This window comes from Podarcis melisellensis (assembly GCF_964234715.1).
Source record: "Podarcis melisellensis genome assembly, chromosome: 2".
Lineage (NCBI taxonomy): Eukaryota > Metazoa > Chordata > Lepidosauria > Squamata > Lacertidae > Podarcis > Podarcis melisellensis.
Genome location: NC_138529.1, coordinates 113203989 through 113223766, shown reverse-complemented (window position 1 = coordinate 113223766; position 19778 = coordinate 113203989). Strand labels below are relative to the sequence as shown.

The window sequence follows — 19778 nt, the reverse complement described above, 5'->3', positions numbered from 1 at the left end:
GGTTTCCGGGACAGGGCATCCACCTTCTGGTTTTGAGAGCTAGGGATGTAGCGGATCCGGAACTGGAACCGGGAAAAGAACAACGCCCACCGGATCTGCCTTTGGTTCAGCTTGCGGGTGGTCTGGAGGTACTCCAGGTTCCGGTGGTCGGTTCTCACCTCCACCGGGTGTCGTGCCCCCTCAAGATGGTGGCGCCAAACCTCAAAGGCCACCTTGATGGCCAGTAGTTCCCGCTCCCACACGGTATAGTTACGCTCCGCTGGCAGGAGCTGGCGGGAATAGTAGGCGCAGGGTAAGAGTGGCGCTTCCGGTCCGCACTGCTGAGACAAGACGGCACCGAGAGCCGTACTGGAGGCGTCAGTCTCTACCACAAAGGGTCGAGAAGGATCCGGATGCTGCAAGATTGGCGCTCTCTGGAAACAGGCCTTCAACCCTTGAAATGCCTCCTCTGCCTCTTTGTCCCAGGAAAACGGTGTCTTGGGGCGCAGTAGCCGGGTCAACGGGGTGGTGCGATGAGCATAATCCGCAATGAAGGTCCGGTAATAGTTGGCGAACCCCAGGAAACGCTGTAGGTCCTTGCGGTTCCGAGGTGCCGCCCATTCTCGAACCGCTGCCACCTTCCCAGGATCCATCTGCACCCCACCTGGTGAGAGTCGGTGACCCAGGAAGTCCACTGACCGCTGATGGAACTCGCACTTGCTGAGCTTTGCATACAAACGGTGCTCGCGCAAGCGCTGCAGCACGGTCCGGACATGACCCTCGTGGCACGCCGGGTCACGGGAGTAAACCAGAATGTCATCCAGGTACACCACCACGTACTTGTCTAGCAAGTCCTGGAACACGTGGTTGATGTACCGTTGAAACACAGCAGGCGCGTTGCACAAACCGAAGGGCATAACCAGGTATTCGAACTGCCCGTACCGGGTCCTGAATGCTGTCTTCCACTCATCCCCGGCTCGGATCTGAATCAAATTGTAGGCACCCCGGAGGTCTAGCTTGGTGAACACCTGCGCCCCTTGCACCCGCTCCAGCAACTCCGAAATGAGGGGCAAGGGGTACCGGTCTGGGATGGTAATTTTGTTCAAGGCCCGGTAATCATGGCAAAGGCGGAGCTCCCCACATTTCTTTTTAACAAAGAGCACTGGCACAGCAGTGGGCGAGGTAGAAGGCCTAATGAACCCACGCTCCAGGTTCTTGCGCAAGAAGTCCTGCAAAGCCTCGCACTCTGGCTCTGTTAAAGAGTATAAGCGACTCACCGGTAGGGGCGCTCTGGGCTGGAGGTCTATTCCGCAGTCAAAGGACCGATGCGGCGGCAGCTGGTCTGCCCCCCGTTCCTCGAACACGTCGTGATAGTCCCGGTACTCTGCGGGGAGCGTTGCAGCAGCCTCCTCAGTGGGCGCAGCTGCTAGCATTTCAGTCTCAGCAGGAGAACTTGGGTCTGGGAAGTGTACAGTCCGTTTGACCCAGTCAATCTGCACATTGTGAGCCTCCAGCCAGTCCATCCCAAGCACCAGGGGGAACCGGGGCATGGAGGCAATATCCAAAGTTCGCATCTCACGGTGCTGCTGGAGACACAGGACCAGGGGCTGGGTCTCCTGAGTAACGGCTCCCGAACGCAGGAGCCGTCTGTCGATTGCCTCCACCTGTACCGGTTCCGGCTTGTTCTGAAGTGGCACCCGATGATGGGCAGCAAAAGCAGCGTCCATATAAGAGCGGGTTGCCCCCGAATCCACTAGAGCATGGGTTAGGATCCAGGGCCCACCTGGAGGGTATAGACGTATCGGAACCATGAGGTGTTGTAGTTGAATTGGTGCGGCCCCATTCTGTGCGGTTTGGGACCCCAGGTAGCCAGGGCCATCAGCTACTGGGGTTGGCGGTTTCCCTGTGGCTGGCGTTTCTCAGGACAGGACCGGGCATAGTGTCTGCTTCCGCCACAATAGAGACATAGATTCCCCTCCCGACGCTGCGACTTCTCTGCGGGGGAGAGGCGTGGCCGCACTGCCCCAAGCTGCATAGGTTCCTCCAATGACTCAGCTGTGCCTGTGGGGCTGCTGGTAGAAACTGGTGCTGAAAACTGGAAGTGCCGGCGGCCCCGAGCCTGACGACGGTCCTCTAGCCGATCATCTATCTGTAGACTCCGTTGAATGAGGGTGTCTAGCGTGGTGGGGCATTCCATTGTGGCCAGCTGGTCCAGTATCTCGTCTGAAAGCCCCTCGAGATACTGGTCCCAAAGAGCAGAGTCATTCCAGGTCAAGTCCTGTGCCAGCAGCCGGAATTCCGTGGTGTATGCGGCCACCGTGGACTTGCCCTGTTTCAACCGCCGAATCGCCCGGTTGGCTTGACTCCCCTTCTGGGGGTTGCCGAACGCGGCCTCCAACAGATTGCAAAACCCCACATAGTCCGCCAGCAAGGGGGAGTCTTGCCTAAGCAGTGGCAACGCCCACTTGGCCGCCTGGTCCTTTAACAAACTAATCAAAAAGTGCACCTTGGTGCGGTCGTCAGGGAAGTTCCGGGCGCGCCCCTGAATATACAGCTTGGCCTGGGCAAGGAACATGGGAAAGCTGGCCGGGGCCCCATCAAATTTCTCAGGCAAGGCCACTGGGTACTTGCCAGGAGCCGGGGCGTCGGCCCCAGGAGCCAGTAGGGCGTCCAACCGCTGCTGAAGTGCCGTAACCGCGTTACTGAGCTGCTGCACGGTGTGCGTCAAGGCCTGGTTCTCCTGGGCTATTGCCAACAGTCTAGCCGCTTGGTCGGCCATGGCCTCTGACTCTTCCCGAACGCACCCCAACAAAGAGGGAGTGCGGGTGTGGCGGGAGCAAACTGTGCTGGTCCCGGGGGGGAAGGTACTAATACCATAGCCGAAGTTCAGTCCAGAGTCTCTAGCAGGGTAGATGATCACTAGATGAGACACGAGGTCCGAAACAGGGAGCCGGGCGGGGGAGCAGGAATGCTGGTAGGGCAGCAGCAGGAAGCCAGGCGGGTAACAGGAACACTGGTAGAGCAGAAGCAGGGAGCCAGGCAGGAACACCGGTGGGTCAGCAGCGGGCAGCCGGGCGAGGAACAGGGACACCGGAGAGTCAGGAGCAGGAAGCCGAGCGAGGAACAGGAACACCGGAGAGTCAGGAGCAGGAAGCCGGGCGAGGAACAGGCACACTGGGAGTGCAGATCTAGGTCTGGGTAAAGCAGGTACTCCACAACCTGGGACCGGGCTGCCTGACCTTTATCTTCTTCTAAGGCCGGGGGCGGTCCCGGCCCCCAGGAGCCCCGCCTCTCCTGGCCTTAAGGCGAGCACTCCTCCTGGGAGAGACCAGTTCCCTTCGCCTCTCTGCCCTAAGCCTCTGCAGTTCAGGAGAGGCCGAAGGGTTACTGGGCCCCGGGGGAGGCTCACCTGTAGCCACTGAGTCCTCCAGCACCTCTGGGGCCAGAATGGTCTCACCTGGTGCCTGCCCCTGAGGATCTGTCACAGGTGCAGGCTCCTCAGCATCTAGGCCTTGCCCCAGTTCAGCCGGCCCTGGAGGCGGGGACCCCTGTGCCGGCTGGGATTCCTCCGGTTCACTCTCAGACTCGGAATCCCAGGCCATCACAAGAAGGATGTTATGGTCGATGGTATCAAACGCCGCTGAGAGATCCAGCAGAACTAGGAAACAGCTCTCACCTTTGTCCCTAGCCCGCCGGAGATCATCAACTAGTGCGACCAAGGCAGTTTCAGTCCCATGATGAGGCCTGAATCCCGACTGGAAGGGATCCAAAAGGTCCGCTTCTTCCAGGCGTGCCTGGAGTTGTTCAGCAACCACTCGCTCAATCACCTTGCCCAAGAATGGAAGATTTGAGACTGGGCGATAACTGGCCATCGTGGCCGCATCTAAAGTTGGTTTTTTAAGAAGCGGTTTAATAACCGCCTCTTTCAGCGGGTCTGGGAAGGCTCCCTCATGGAGGGAAGCATTCACCACCCCATGAAGCCCATCGCCCAGTCCTTCCCGGCTAGCTTTTATAAGCCAGGATGGGCAAGGATCCAGGAGACATGTGGTTGGCTTCACTCATCCAAGCAGCCTGTCCACATCCTCGGAGGTAACAGATTGGAATTGATCCCACACAACTTGACTAGACAGAACTCTAGCAATCTCCCGCCCTGGCCCTGCTCCCACGGTGGAGTCTACTTCTTCCCGAATCTGAGTGATTTTATCTGCAAAAAACTTTGCAAAATCATTGCAGGAGAACATGTGGCCCGTACTGGGCCCCGATGTCTCAGGTGGTTCCGCTAAATTGTGAACCACTTGAAAAAGTCTCCTGCTGCTGTTTTCTGCAGATGCAATAGAGGCGGTGAAGAAATTCTTCTTCGCCGTTGCTATCGCCACTTGGTAGGCTCAACGTTGAGCTCTAACCTATGTCCGGTCAGATTCGGAATGAGTTATCCGCCACCGGCGCTCTAGCCGTCTCAACGATTGTTTCATTGCCCTCAGATCCATGGAAAACCACGGGGCTGTCCGGGCTCCATGCAATCGGAGAGGGCGCTTCGGAGCCAAACAGTCAGTAGCCCTGGTTAACTCCACATTCCAGTGGGCCACCAGGGAATCAGCTGAAAGGCCATCAACATGGGATAAAGCATCCCCTACCACTCTCTGGAAACCATTTGGATCCATTAAGTGGCGGGGGCGGACCATCCAAATTGGTCCCACCTCCCTGCAGGGGGGATGGGTCGCACAGAAGTCCAGTTGCACCAGGAAGTGATCTGACCATGGCACTTCTTTCGTTTCGCTTTTACTTAGTGTCAGATCACTAACATCCATAGAGGTAAACACCAGGTCCAAGGCATGTCCATGGCTATGGGTTGGGGCAGACTTATTCAGGGACAGCCCCATGGAGGCCATGCTTTCCACGAAGTCCTGAGCGGCCCCTTGTAAGGTCGTGTCGGCATGGATGTTAAAATCCCCTAGGACAACCAAGCTAGGTGTCTCCAGGAGAACATCCGCCACAACCTGAAGCAGCTTGGGCAGGGAATCCTTGGTGCAGCGGGGAGGTTGGTACACCAGAAGGAATCCTGTACTGCCCCTATTGCCCAACTTCCAGAACATGCACTCGGAAAACTGGGTCTTCCCAATAGGACGCCTGGGAAACGCAAACTAATGACTTCCTAAAAATCACTGCAACCCCCCCTCCCCGCCCACATGACCAGGGTTGCTGTGCATAAGAGAAACCTGGTGGACAAGCGGCAGCAAGGACAGGCCCATCTGCTTCATCCAACCAAGTCTCCAGGTCAAGTCCTCCATCCAGGTCAAGTCCTCCATGCCAGGTCAAGTCCTCCATCCATGATCAAGTCATGGATGGCAGTGGTCTTATGAATCATTGACCTGGCATTGCACAGCAGCACCTTCAGGTCATGTGGGTATCCCTTGCTGATTCTAGTATCCATCTGGTCAGGACCAGACCCGGAGGCAGGGATAGTCCTCAGACAACGACTAAACCTGCCTCCTCTGTAATGACATGGTCTGGTCTTAGCGTAACTCCTCCTCCTACCCGCGATCACTGAGATCAGTTGTCCCAGTGCATCCACCCCTGTGGAACATGCCCCAGCCATTTTGTTGGCTGGGACCTACTCCCCGGCAGCCCTGACCCCTCCCCTTAAGAACAAAATAACACCTTTAAAAAAACAACAAAAAACCAATAAAACAATACAAACTAAAAACAGTAAAAATTACAAAAACGTAAAATCAAACACATTCCCAGGCCCAATAAACATCCATCCCACCCCCACCCACCCCACATACAAAAAAATCAAAAGAAAAGCACTCTGCACCCCTCCAGCAGTAACAGCAACTGTCCTAGTGCGGCCCGTCAGGCCCTGCCCTGGGCCAGGTGGTAAATGGCAGGAAGGAGCAGGGTCCCCAGACACTCACACAGGAGAGTCCTCCTGGGCAGCGGAGCGCAGCAGTCCTTATGAGGCTTCAGGCCCCACCCTGGACCAGGTGGTAAGTGGCAGGAAGGAGCAGGGCCCTAGTGGTTAAGAGCGGTAGTCTCCTAATCTGGGGAACCGGGTTCGCGTCTCCGCTCCTCCACATGCAGCTGCTTGGTGACCTTGGGCCAGTCACACTTCTTTGAAGTCTCTCAGCCCCACTCACCTCACAGAGTGTTTGTTGTGGGGGAGGAAGGGAAAGGAGAACGTTAGCCGCTTTGAGACTCCTTAGGGTAGTGATAAAGCGGGATATCAAATCCAAACTATTCTTCCTCCTGGGCAGCAGAGCGCAGCAGTACCTGTGAGGCTTCAAGCCCCACCCTGGGCCAGGTAGATGGTAAGCGGCAAGAGCAGGGCCCTCAGAGACTCACACAGGAGAGTCCTCCTATGCAGCAGAGCGCAGCAGTCCCTGTGAGGCTTCAGGCCCCACCCTGGGCCAGGTAGATGGTAAGTGGCAAGAGCAGGGCCCTCAGACACTCACACAGGAGAGTCCTCCTGGGCAGCAAAGCGCAGCAGTCAAATGTAATGGGCACCCTAATTTTTGCAATGTAATTTGACCATAACGGTGCACATTACATTCAAATAAATACAGTGTTTTGGGTGTGTGGACTACTTGTTTAATTAGAATAGAGCAAAAGTGCCAATTAACAGTCCAATCATGTTTAATGTAGAGAAGATCAAAGAATCCAGTAAGAGAAAAGGGGGAAGGAGAAGAATTAGGCTGCAAACACACTAACCCGCTTGGAACACAAAGTTTTCCTGCCTCAATCCAAAATATTATATGCAGGTACAAATTCTCCCTCTCTTAGAATAACACAAAGGGTAGGACAGATCACAATCCCATTGAAATACCAGTCCCCAACCCCATCTTGAATTTGGTCCTTCACCCAAAATTTACCTTTCTGAAGCAGTCCGGATAACAGAGCATCTGAAGAAGAAAAGAGATATAAAGTTTGAGAGCTAGACATTTATAACTCAAATAAGTTCGCAACAAATATTTCACTTTGTAACATATTTTGGACTAATAAGATCCCTGCAGCCATTCTTCATTACCTTTTATTTTCTCCATTCCAACATATAGAATGGGATTTGCAGCCCTGAATTTTGAGATCTTCCTCTTCAATTCTAGTAGGAAAGACAGTGGATTTTCAGATGTCCCCGTTCGCTCACACCTGATGGGAAAAATACATGTTAACCCATTTTGAATCCAGAATTTCTGAGTGCAGCAAAAGAAAGGAATTGAGAGGAGGAAAGAAACTGTAGAAAGCCAAGAGGGAGAGACAGAGGAATGGTTGCTGTTGTTGAAAAAAGTGAAGTGTTCCTTCTATCCTGGTGTGCTCTGGTCCATGGGGTCACGAAGAGTCAGACACGACTAAACGACTAAACAACAACATCCCAACCCAAGTGACACCTTGAAGTTACATATTGCAGCTGGGATATGTTCAGGAACATGGTAAACACCCCAACTCCTGCTCCCCGTTTTTAGCCCCACAGGTGACAGGTAACTGTGTGGGACTCTGTGGAATAGTTCCACAGATGGTCCAGGGGACAAGTGTCTGTGTGGGACTGAGTGGGGCAGCCATCATGGAGTTTGCTGTTGTTGTGGCAAATCTAGATACTGTGAAGTATTATCATCATCATTATTATTCATTTCATTTCTATTCCACTTTATAATCTTCATATTATATTCTTTCCCAGTTTACCTGTGAGGTTTCAGGGAGTGATATTAATGGAGATGAGCAGGATCCCCTTACCTCTGCAAAGTTCTTCTAACATCCTAGAAGGGAAAAGAGGAAAGTCAGAATGGAATTCACTGCCTACCACAGGCCCTGTAATGAAGACCCATCAGCCCCTGCAATGGATGCCCTCTGGGATGAATCCGCCTAGCATATGCCAAGGTTTTGGATTGGTATGGATGCATCTAACAATTCTGGTTTCTCGCCATTATTTTCCAATTGTATCCCTAGTATCTTTCCTAGGTATCACTAGTATCTTGGCAAGTGCGGAGTTTATGGATAACTGTTCCCACTGAAAGAGTTCCTTTTTCTGCGATATCCTTAACTTTAACAAAGTTAGCTAAGCAGCTTCACACTACTTAGCTAAATCAGGTACTGCCAATCCTCTCTTCTGTGGGACAGTTTGCATAGTAACATTATCCACTCTGGGTCACTTACTTTGCCAAATAAAATTATCCATACTTTTCTGTCAGCTTTTAAATTCCCTCAAGTCAACCAAGAGAGGAAGAGTAAGAAACAAAACCAAAAACCTTGGCAGTATTGTCATGTTTATTGCACTGATCTTTGCTTTTCATAGAATCATAGAATTGTCTCAAGGATCATCTAACCAAGATGATTTTAACTTACCCCACCTTTCCATATCAGGTTTCTGATGCAGCCCTTGGCTAGTGCCTTCCCCCCAACACTGCCATTCCGTGGGGGGGGCAGGCGTGTGGTGGCAAGACCCCAGGCACCAGGCAGAGTGGGATCTCTGCAAGGGGGCGCCTGTCTCGCACCCCCTCAAAATCATGTGCCTGGGGCTAAGGCCTCCTTGCCCTCCCTTAGCCAAACTCCTGCTCAGATATGCAAGCCCCAACTCTGTGCCCCATTTGACAGCACTCCCTTCTACCTGACCTCCTTCTCCGTCCCTCCCCCTTTGGTCCAACATGGTCCACGCTGTAAAGCTCTGTGTCCAAGAATTCCCCCTTTTCCTCCTACGGAGCTTCCCCTGTCAAAACCTGCTCTTCAAAGCTGAATCGGGCCAAACAGTAATGCACAGAAAACCCCATTGGTCATTGGTTGTGCTTCAGCTTTAAAGAGCAAGTTTTTGTGGGCAAAGTCTGGGGCAGAAAGAAGAAGGCTTGGATAGTGACCGGGAAAGCACAGACTTGTGCCTGGAAAGAGTGCAGCAAAAGGTAAGTGTGGTTATACCATTAGAGAGGAACTTGGGGCTGTTCCTGCCACAGTCTCACCTGCAGGAGTTCACTCGCTGGCTGCTGACTCTTCTCCTCCATCTCCCGGATGCTCATTTCAAGAGAGGAGAGTTCCTCGGAGAGTCCAGCCAGCTGCTCCTCCCTTCTTCTTGTGATCTCCTTCTCCATCTCTTCTATTTCATTCAACCGATGCTTTTCTTGTTCTTCTAGAAACTGTTGCAGTTGTTTGAACCTCTCTGGTGTATTCTGCCTCTCAGTTTCTGTTAATTCCTTCAAGAGGAGGAAAAAAGAGGAAAAGAAGAGGCCAGAGTCTTTAGAAAGACCTTCATTAACAATGCTATGGTAAAACAGTCAGGATTTCTCTGTTGCAAGATTTCTACATCATGTCTTGGTCTTTCCAGTACTTGTCCCCTTTGTAGTAACAGTGACACTTACAAGCAGTTTATCGCTTTCCTTTCCGATGTTTGCTTTATAAGTCTGAATATTCTCTCTCTCTCTCCTTAGATGCTCCAGGTGATCACAGATGAGTGTCTAAAGAGAAAACGAAGTCTCAGTTTTGATTAGGGCTCAGGGGTTGTCTTTAATATTATGCTTACTTCTAGTGCCTGGGGCCCTACTATTAGATTTTCTGGACCGTCGCAGCTGAGTATTGCAGGACCTGCCGCCTGCCTGGCAGACAAACCTATTTCATAGCCATGGAGGGCGGGATCCTGACAGAGGGGGCTGAATAGACTTTTGCAGTGGGCTATGCTGCTTTCGGTCTTGTTGTTTTGGCCCCAAATGTCTAAAACATTATAAACTGTTAATAATAATAATTGCTATTATTGTTATTATTTTGAACTGTTTTTAACTTGATTGTGTGTAAACCAGTGATCTCTTTGGGATGTGCCTTGAAAGAGGGAGCAGAAGAGAGCCGGGTGGGGGAGGTGTGGTGGGGGAGGTGGAGCAGGTAAGGTGCACATGGCAGAGGCCTGCTCTTGAGGGGGCTTCACTTCCTCTGAAGGAGTGGATACGTAGATTGGGGGTACTCCTGGATCCTTTGCTTGTCACTTGATGCTCAGGTGGCCTCAGTGGCCCAGAGTGCCTTCCATCAGCTTCGGCTGGTGGCCCAGCTGCACCCTTCTCTGGACAGGGACAGCCTAACTCCTGTTGTCTATGCTCTGGTAACTTCAAGGTTAGATTACTGCAATGCATTATATGTAAGGATGTCTCTGAAGATGATTCAGAAACTTCAGCTAGTGCAGGGCAGCCAGCTTACTCACCATGGCATGACGTTTTGAACATATTATGCTAATCCTGGCCTGACTGCACTGACTACCAATTACCGTATTTTTTGCTCTATAAGACTCACTTTTTCCCTCCTAAAATGTATGGGGAGATGTCTGCGCGTCTTATGGAGCGAATGCAGGCTGCACAGCTATCACAGAAGCCAGAACAGCAAGAGGGATTGCTACTTTCACTGCGCAACGATCCCTCTTGCTGTTCTGGCTTCTGAGATTCAGAATATTTTTTTTCTTGTTTTCCTTCTCTAAAAACTAGGTGTGTCTTGTGGTCTGGTGCATCTTATAGAGTGAAAAATACGGTAGTTTCCGGGCCCAATTCAAAGTGTTGGTTTTGACCTATAAAGTCTTATTACATGGCTCAGGACTGCAATACCTCAAGGACCGCCTCTTTCCATATGAACCTACCCAGACCCTGAGATCATCTTCTTCGGTCCTTCCTAATGAGCCTCCTCCTCGAGAGGTCTGGAGGGTGGCAGCATGAGAACGGGCCTTTTCTGCAGTGGCTCCCCGTCTGTGGAAGGGTCTCTGCAGGTTCCAGGTGGAAAGGTTCCTCTTCAACCAGGCCTTGGGCTGATTGACATGCCTTTTTAAATGTGTTGTGTAAGGGGGGGTTATTTGTTTGTTGTTCTTGTTTTGATATTTTGTGGGTTTTATATTGTAATTTGAAGTTGTGAACTGCCATGAGATTTACGGATGAAGGGCGGTATACAAATTTAATATAATAATAATAATAATAATAATAATAATAATAATAATAATAATATAGCAGTTCTGGGGGTTTCTTGGTTTTTTGCTGTACATTTTGAAATAAAGATTCATATGAGAATTTCCATTTCATTACTCTTACTGCATGCGTGCATACATACATACATACATACGGGTTAGGGTATTTTTGTATATATTTATATAATGTTTTCCCCCTGTACACAGTTGTGTTTTCTTTTCTTTTTTTCTTTTTGTATCAATTTACTGCTTTATATTTGACAATTTTTAAATAAAATATCAACTTTAAAAAACTACATAGTATTGCTACTACTACTGCTGCTACACAGAAGCCCTTTTCCACAAGTGCAAAAAAAATTGTGCTCTTAAAAACAAAAACACATTTTTAAAAGTTCCTTTTGAAGCAGAACAAAGTTTTTGCTTTGTTTTGAATAGCACAGAGATGGGGCCCAATTTTTGATTAGCAATTTTTGTTTGCATTGCAGCTATGTTGAAAGCATATTTTGCACATGCACACATACAGATATGAAAGGATTGTGTTAGCAAGTGTCAAAATGACTTCTTACCTTGTATTCCCGGGCAGCCTCTTCCTTGACGATCACAGTGTGTGATTTATGTTCTGGGCATCGCTCACAAACCAAACACACCAATTCTTCATCTTCTTTGCAGAACAGGTGGAGTTTTTCTTTGTGCTTCTCACATAGTTCCTTTCTCTGGAGTTTGATTCTTTCTACTACATTTGCCAGCTGCCAATTGGGGCGGAAATTCCTGTTCCGGATCTTGTCCATGCAGACGGGACACTTGCAGTCCCCCATGTCAATTTCATCCCGTACCTCACAGTGCTTGGTGATGCAGTCTAGGCAGAAGTTGTGGCCACAGTTCAAGGTCACGGGGTCTGTCAGGAGGTCCTTGCAGATGGGGCACAAGACTTCCTCTTTTATGTTCATGGATGGTGGGGCTGAGGCCATGACGGATCAAGAGTGTCTGGCTTTGTTGAGAGGAGAGGCGGCTGCAGGATGGCAGTAGAATGTGAAGGGACTGGGGAATGAAAAAATGTCTGTAAGGTAAAAGCTATTCAGCATTAAGCATTTCCACATCCTTCCAGAGAAACTAACTCTGCATTTCACTTTCTTATGCAATGAAGCCTCCACAATTGGTCCCACTGACTGAAACTCATCTATAAAACCAAAAATCATTTTCCACACTCCTTCACCTAAAATATCACCTTACCCATATGGGTCCACTAGAACACTCTGATCAGTGGAATTGACCCTTTTACAGGTGCAACATAATACCCACACTGTGTATGTAAGAACTCAAATGTTTAGTGTGGTGGCAGAGATACTTTGGAACTCCCTGCATGTTTATGGGGGAAGGCTCCTTCACAGTATTAGTTTCAGTGCCAGTTGATGACATTCTTATTTAGACAAGCCTACCTAGCAGTTATAGGGACGTGGGTGGCGCTGTGCGTTAAACCACAGAGCCTAGGACCTGCCAATAAGAAGGTCGGCGGTTTGAATCCCCACGACGGGGTGAGCTCCTGTTGCTCGGTCCCTGCTCCTGCCAACCTAGCAGTTTGAAAGCATGTCAAATTGCAAATAGATAAATAGGTACCGCTCCGGTGGGAAGGTAAACAGCATTTCCGTGTGCTGCTCTGGTTTGCCAGAAGCGGCTTAGTCATGCTGGCCACATGACCCGGAAGCTGCACGCCGGCTCCCTCGGCCAGTAAAGCGAGATGATCGCTGCAACCCCAGAGTCGGTCACGACTGGACCTAACGGTCAGGGGTCCCTTTACCTTTACCTATAGTAACCAATCCGTAACATGGCTCCTTACATCTTCCACTGATTTCAATTTAGGTTCCCCCCGTAAAGTACAACAATTTCCTGTAAGTTACCCACTGTCTATCCTTATTCACTGTCTTGATTGTAATGGCCTCAATAGGAGATAGCCATAGGTGTATTTTCCTTTCCAGCAAATTTTTATATGTCTCCTAAACTCTATACAGATTCTTCCTAAGAAGGTGATTCATAAAACTCTGGTGATACGCTGCAGTACACACCTGCAAATGCCCTCCAGTCTAGAGGGGCCCCTCAATAGCCTGCAAGGGAGGTTTGGAGCTTTTCTTTAATACCGTTTCATCTTTTTGGCGTTCATATACCTCCCAAATAACCATGTACTCTGGTATTCCGTATATTAATATCAATAAAATGGAATATAACTGATTTAAAACCATCAATAGAAAAATTGTACTAACAGCTACTACAACAAAATAGTATGAAACCATAAAAAGCATAAGATCACGAACAATTCATACAGCACTAAAAACCAGCTAGAGAGAAAACAAAACTTATAAAGTATATAAAGTCATATTTACATAACCTCCAAGTGTCCTTATTTTCCAGGCACAGTCCTGGAATTATGAAAGCCATTCTGGCTTTTGATTTGATCCTGGGATGTCCCTATTTTTCTCATCGGCGCAGCAACTGGTAAGCTTGGGAGGAGGATTAGCCAGCACTTGTTCTGAGCAGTGGTGAGGGCAGTGGTAGCTGCAAGGGAGCATCCTATTGCCTCTCCGTGGCCACCACAGCTGGCCTCATAGCATGTTGAACAAATTTGCCCCAGGGATCTTCCCCAGAGGGTCAATTGGTCTGTGAGAAGAAGGAGTCTGACACCGAGATCAGGCCAAACCAAAGTTTGTTTATTCTCGAGACAGCACTGGACTGATCCCAGCCTTGCAAAGCAGTCAGTTGTTTCAGCAGCAAGGGGGACAAGTAGTTAGCCTTGCCTAGGGTACAAAATAATCTGGAGCAGGCACTACTGTAGACATGTTCACCCATCAAGTTCAAGGGTGCCCTTCCCTCCTATCCTCCCCAATCCTCCTTATGGGTGCAATAGGACGGCCATCCTTACCGGAAAGCGAAGCCTCCTGGTCCCAACCCTCAGTCACTCCCCAGCACCAAAGCCCCTTCTGGAGCAGGACTCCCAGCCCCTCCTTCCTATGGGGAGCAGCGGAGACCCAGGCCTGGCAGCGACTCCTCCAGTCTGTAGGAACTGGGCAGGTATGGTGAGCCCCTCCTAAGCCAGGAAAAGGCCACATGCCCTCACCCCAGACTGTGGGACCAGGCCGTGCCTTGAACCAATTTGTGGGTGTGTATATCCGACCCATGGACTGAAGACTTACGTGAGAAGTAGGTGCGTGAAGACTACCACCAACATTTACCCCGAAGTTGTGAAGTTGTTTTGTCTGAAGGACAGCGGCAGCTGTTGCTGCAATCTGATCCAATCAGCACATATACCAGAGCGTTGTGATTGACTGTGTCAGCTGCAGTGTGTAGGTGTGTCTCACGAACACCCCCCCCCCGTGCTCCTGGAAAGGTGTTAGTTTGACCCAGGGGTCCTCAAACTTTTTAAACAGGGGGCCAGTTCACTGTCCTTCAGGCAATGTTGGGGGCCAGACTATGAACAAATTCCTATGCACACCGCACATATTTTATTTGTAGTGCACAAAAAACAGGAAAAACCATATGATACATATATTCCCAACAGTGGAAATAAACAGTCCTGCTTCTCTACCTTTGAAGGTGACTCCAAAACTTGCATATTGGTGAAAGTACCTTATGCATACTATTGCAGATAACTGCTTTGCAAGGATGAATTAGGAAAAACAACATACAAAAAAGTGCATTTTAGGAGAAACACAGACTAAAATGGTGACAAATTTTCAAGAGTACCTTTTCTTGAAAAATATATTAAAAGAACACTAATGTGGAAATGTGGAGAACTGAAAGGAAGATTGCAAAAACAAGACACCAAAATGGACGGATTCAGCCATCCCTACCAGGGAGTAAATCCACTGAAAGCAGTGCAGTTACTTCTGAGTAAATAAACAGAGGCTTTCATCCATAATGCATCCATACAATCATATGCATGCCTGCTCAGAGGTAAGTCCCACTGAATTCAATAAGGCTTACTCCCAGGTGAGCACACAGGGAATTACAACCTTTGGGGCGGGAAACCTGACTAAGCTCACAAAGCTCACTAACTTAACTGCACAAATGCCAGTGTGCTTGGAGCCCTTAGCACAGGAGTAGGCATCACTGAATGCTGCAGAGGTTATGCCAAAGAAGGCACCTTTAGGAAGCTGCCGGTGCCAAAAGGAGGAGCAAGGTGAACAGCTCTGCATACCCAGTGCCGGCATGACGACCCTTGGCCCGGCTGGCCATGATGCCGCAGAGGGAAGCAGCAGCAGCAGCAGGCGGCCGGCCCACTGGGCAAGGCGGTGCTGCGCTGCTCAGCTTCCATCTGCGCCCCCACAGCAAGCCTGAACAGCCTCCGTGCAGGGTATTGCGCCCAGCAGAAGTACCTGTGCGGGGAAGGGCGGGGATAGCAGAGGGGGTGGGGCTGGAGGAAAGGAGCAGCTGGCACGGCCCTCCCACCTTGCTCCTGTGGAACTTGCTCGCCTTTGCATCCCACAACAGCCCTGTGAGGTGGGCAGGGCAGAGAGGGGCACACCCAGCCCACAGAGGATTTGGGCTTAGAGACAGTGTGGCCTGGGGGTGGGCCGGGTTCAGGACACTGGTGGGCCGGATGTGGCCCGTGGCCTGTAGTTTGAGGACCCCTGGTTTAATCTCTGGTTTGCTAGTAAAACTGAATTACTGTGTTGCAAAAGGATGCATGTCTAAAAAGCGCATCAGCAAGGTAAAAAGTTTGGAAAGCTCTGCTGTATACTATAGCAAGAGCCTTGCTCATGGTGGAACATGGCTGACATCAAGTGGTCCCCTGGAGAACTGCACCCAGCGTGGTCTTCATTGGAGCAATGAAACCCCACAGTCCCTAATTAGGAAAAGGACCGAGGGGCAGATTTCCTTCCCTTGCTGTGTAAAGGGTCCCTCCAGGCTGGTGTATTCTGCAGCATGTTCCTGACACAGGAAAAGGGCATTAGCACTGGGTTTCATCTGCTTTGTTGATTGTTCTGGGATGCTTCCCCGATGCTGCCACATCACTGCTGCCTGGAGGGGTGGAAGAGCAATGAAAGCAGGTCGGAGGTAAACCAGAACATTTTTGGTATAAGGTTACAGGGTTTTTAAGCAGGAAGTTACAGGAGACACAATTGGGTCTGCTAGTTGCTTTGCAGGAACAGAGTCAGGCTTCCAGGAGGGGGAGACAGGGCCTGTGGTGTGCTGAACTCCCTCCCGCCCTGGTTGTTGGACCTATGTGGATCTGGAGAGAGGGGGCAGGGAGGAAGGTGAAGGGGTGTCTTCTCCTTTCTCTGAAGCACCTCAATAGCCACCAAAGAGAGAACAAGAATACTAGCTGCTGCCTTTGAGGGGCTGAGAGAGCCCTCCTGTTACCCCTGGCAACTGTCTCCTCTCTTTGCTAGGGAGAAAGACTTAAGAGGCTTTAACTCTCCCCCTTATTGACGGATGGGTGCTGCACCTGTGGGGCTGGGAGAGATCTCTTGCTCTGTGGGGAAGTGTGATCTGGTGGGAGGGCATTCCACAGATACTGAAAAGACCCTCTTTGGGGGAACATCTCACATCCAGGGTGGGGACCACAGGTAAGACACCATGTGGATTATAAAGGGCAGACTTGGCCAAGTTGCTGGACTACAACTCCCATCAACTCTGGATTCAGTGAGATTTATCTCTGAAGAAGTGTGGAGATGTGGAGGCTGCATTTGCAAAGGGTTGGAAGTTGGGGCCTCACAGTCTTATTTCCTGCCTGCCAGAGATGCACAAGCTTTAGTTGCAAAAGGTGCCTGGAGGGATTGTTCTCCAGTAATCTATTAATCAATGGGGGCATTTTAACAGCTGGTGGAGGTCCTGTCATGAGAGGAAGGTGAACAACAGAACTAGGATCGCAGGGGGTGGCAAGTGAATTCTTTGGAGAAATAGATTGTTTATTGGGACAGTTAAAATGTTTCCCTCTCTTTAAGGACTCCACTGTAGAGGGAATTCAGGGGAAAGGAAAGGGAAAAGAAAATCCCAGATGTTCTTTTGTCGTTTCCTCCAAGTTTGACTGGAATGACTCCTCTCACAGGGCACCTGCAAAGGTGTCAATTCTGTTCTGAACAGGAGATCCTGAGGTGGGTTTCATTTCCCCACAGACAAAAGAAAGGGAGGAGGGTTTCTCCGGAAAAGGAGCCTCCTGCAAATGTGTAGAGTTCAGCTCCTGAGGCAGCATCAAAAAAAGACACACGTTCCCCTTCATAGTCCAGAGTTACCCGGATCCTCCTGGGCTCCTCACTCAGGGAGAGATGGGAAACAGGGGAGGTGCAGGCCAAGTACTTCCCTCCCCACTTCACCACAGCCCAGATCCCTCCCTCAGGACAAAAGGCAAAGTTGTCCTTTCTCCTCACAGACTCCCTAGCGATCCCCACAAGCCATTCTCCCTCACTTCCCACAGTGACTTCCCAGAAATGGCTGCCTGCTGTGAATCCCTCACATCCCAACACACAAGGCCCGTTGCTGAACCTCTCAGGATTGTTAGGCAGGAGTGGGTTTTTGTCTCTCCTTCTCACGCTTTTCTGATCCTCAGACAGGATGAGGCAGGGATGGGCTGTGTCTGGATCCAGAGTGACATTTGCTGTTGAGGGAAGAAAAGGAAAAGAGAAGAATATGCAGAGTCAGGTGAGAGTCAGAGATGGACATCCTGATCGAAAATAACACCAAGAACAAGCAGATTCCCCTCTCAGATAAATGGGGATTCCTCACGTTCCATTCAGGATTGGGACCCTCCCCTCTTTCTCACAGACTAACCTCAGAATAAATACCTTCCCTGTGGATTTTTAAATACTTCTTTTTGTTCCATTTTACTCAACATATTTTATCGTGTCCCTCCTGTCAATTCAGTCACCCTTCAAGAAGCAAAACAGCCCAGAAAATATTCCCTCAGCTCTTCTATGCAGTGAAGGGGAGGAGGGAGGGATGGGGGCAAGAGGGGGAAAATGGTCCTCCTTTGAATCTCTCTGTGTGACCTGCCCATTTGGGGCTTTCAGAGGCTTACATTGAAATTGGGGGGAATAAATCAAATTAGGCAACCGAACAAATTCCCTTCCTTTGCAAACCTCCAGCTTTGTTTTCTTACAACCATGATACCACTACACACACATTTGTTGTCCTAAAGGAGGCTAAAGTCTATCTGACTAAGAGTTAAAAGATTTTGACCTTGGCAACAGTGATCCTAAAGTTTCTTCATTGTCCTGAAAACGCACCTGCATTTTTATATCTAAGCATTTTGAAATTGGATGTGCAGAGACTGGAGACTGAATCCAGCACTTTATAGCACATCAAGGACAAGTTGGCTGTAGTGGGAGCATACTAGCTAGGATTGCCATATTAAAAATAGTAACTATGGACAAAATATTGTTTACCTTCACCCACAAAGTTATTGTGGGTTCCCCCCCGCTAAGTGGTTGAGGTATTCTAAGGAAATCTTCCCGGGGGGGGGGGGGGCAGGGGCGAAGGAAGGCATCACAAACGGGCTGCAGCGGTGCCAGAGGGATCCTGGCACCGTCTGTACAGCGCTGGAGTTGCGCCGGCAGCAAACTGCTATAAAGCGCATGTGCGGCATTGCTACGTACTATGCATGCGTGCAATGCCACACATGCACGGTACTTAGCAGTTTGCTGCCAGTGCCAGGATCCTCCACTCGCAGCTGCAACCATGAACGGAGGAGCCTCTAAAGATTACCCCCCAACCATATCGCCGCCACAGCCACAACTTTCCAAACGCAGCCACGGCCAACAAAACCTTTAATCACGGGGCTTCCGGAGGCGGCGCCAGCGGTAATGGCGGATTCCCTCTGAATAGGAGGGAGAAGCTCCGCGGAAATCGGGTCCACCGCTGCAGCGAAAGCGGAAGACCCTTAAAAAACCCGCAGGCGGGAGAAGCCTGGGGCCGTGGGACCCAGCGGGCATGCTTTGCGTCCCCCGAACTGTCAAAGAAGCTCTGTAAAGAGCTTCGGAGCGGAGCGGGGGTTTGCGCTGTGCTGAGGGTCGATCGCTACTTCTGCGGAGTGAAGCTGCACAGCAATTACCGGAGAGCGCTGACCTTTTTCCTGTGAAACATCGAATTGAAACATCTACCCGTGAGTAAGAACTGGGGAACTTTGAAAAGATCAAAGAATAAGAAATAATATAAGCGAAATTTGAACTTGATTCTGACTTTGATCTTGGACTTTATTGCGGAATTTGGATCTGAAACCAGCAAAGTGTAAACAGGAAGCCCGCTTTGCCGATCTTGTAAATAGATTGAAAGCAAGGGATAAAGGAGCTTTGAACCAAAGAAATTGACTGATTATAAAGAGCTAAATCTCACTGCCCGGCAAACGAGCCCCCCCCATAAGTTGGGAAAGGGGGAAAAACCATCACTCAATCCTTGACATTGGACTGCTTTAAACAACTCAAAGGTCATTTTGAGTGCACCGTTTTATATACATTGTAACTTTTACTGTGGATCTCTGCAAGAGACTGGTAACTTTTTAAGGATACATCTGAGTTTATAATTGTTTTTACTGGTATAACATTGGGAAGTCTACTGTTTAACAATCATCACTTTGAAACATTTTGCTCTCCTGCTCCCCTAGAGGAACTTTGTGGGATTTTCCACTGCAGCTGTCATTTTTGTACTGTTAAGAAACAAGCCTGGGAGTTGCGTGAGCTGTGTGAATGACCTTGACTCTCAGAGGCTAAGTAATGGATCAGGACAAACAACAAGATAAGGCGCAGGAGAAGTCTCAAGAGAAAGCAACAAGAGCTAAAACTAGACAACAGCAGCAATTATTGGCACAGCAACAACAATTGCACAGAAGAGCATCTGTAACAGGACTTTCTACCCCACAAGCCATAGAAAGAGAAGAATCAAAAGGAGCAGGAACGGATTCTACGACATT

At 49.8% G+C, this 19778-nt stretch overlaps 2 protein-coding genes across 2 annotated transcripts in view; both read right to left on the bottom strand.

Annotated features, from left to right (window-relative positions):
• LOC309363227 (tripartite motif-containing protein 10-like) overlaps nucleotides 1–14178 on the bottom strand; it is a gene marked incomplete at its 3' end in the record, with an annotated part of 30118 nt that extends 15940 nt beyond the window's left edge. The window contains exons 1-7 of the mRNA XM_081899333.1: nucleotides 14068–14178; nucleotides 11452–11923; nucleotides 9315–9410; nucleotides 8919–9149; nucleotides 7705–7727; nucleotides 7004–7122; nucleotides 6849–6878 (exon numbers count right to left, since the gene is read on the bottom strand). Coding sequence (XP_081755459.1) covers nucleotides 6849–6878; nucleotides 7004–7122; nucleotides 7705–7727; nucleotides 8919–9149; nucleotides 9315–9410; nucleotides 11452–11853 — 901 coding nt within the window. The 5' untranslated portion in view covers nucleotides 11854–11923; nucleotides 14068–14178. The remainder of the gene's footprint in view (nucleotides 1–6848; nucleotides 6879–7003; nucleotides 7123–7704; nucleotides 7728–8918; nucleotides 9150–9314; nucleotides 9411–11451; nucleotides 11924–14067) is intronic.
• Nucleotides 14179–14361: 183 nt separating this feature from the next.
• Nucleotides 14362–19778, bottom strand: part of LOC309363226 (uncharacterized protein) — a 48446-nt gene continuing 43029 nt past the window's right edge. Inside the window, exon 24 of the mRNA XM_081899332.1 lies at nucleotides 14362–17471. Within this exon, the coding sequence (XP_081755458.1) occupies nucleotides 16942–17471 (530 nt within the window). The 3' untranslated portion in view covers nucleotides 14362–16941. The remainder of the gene's footprint in view (nucleotides 17472–19778) is intronic.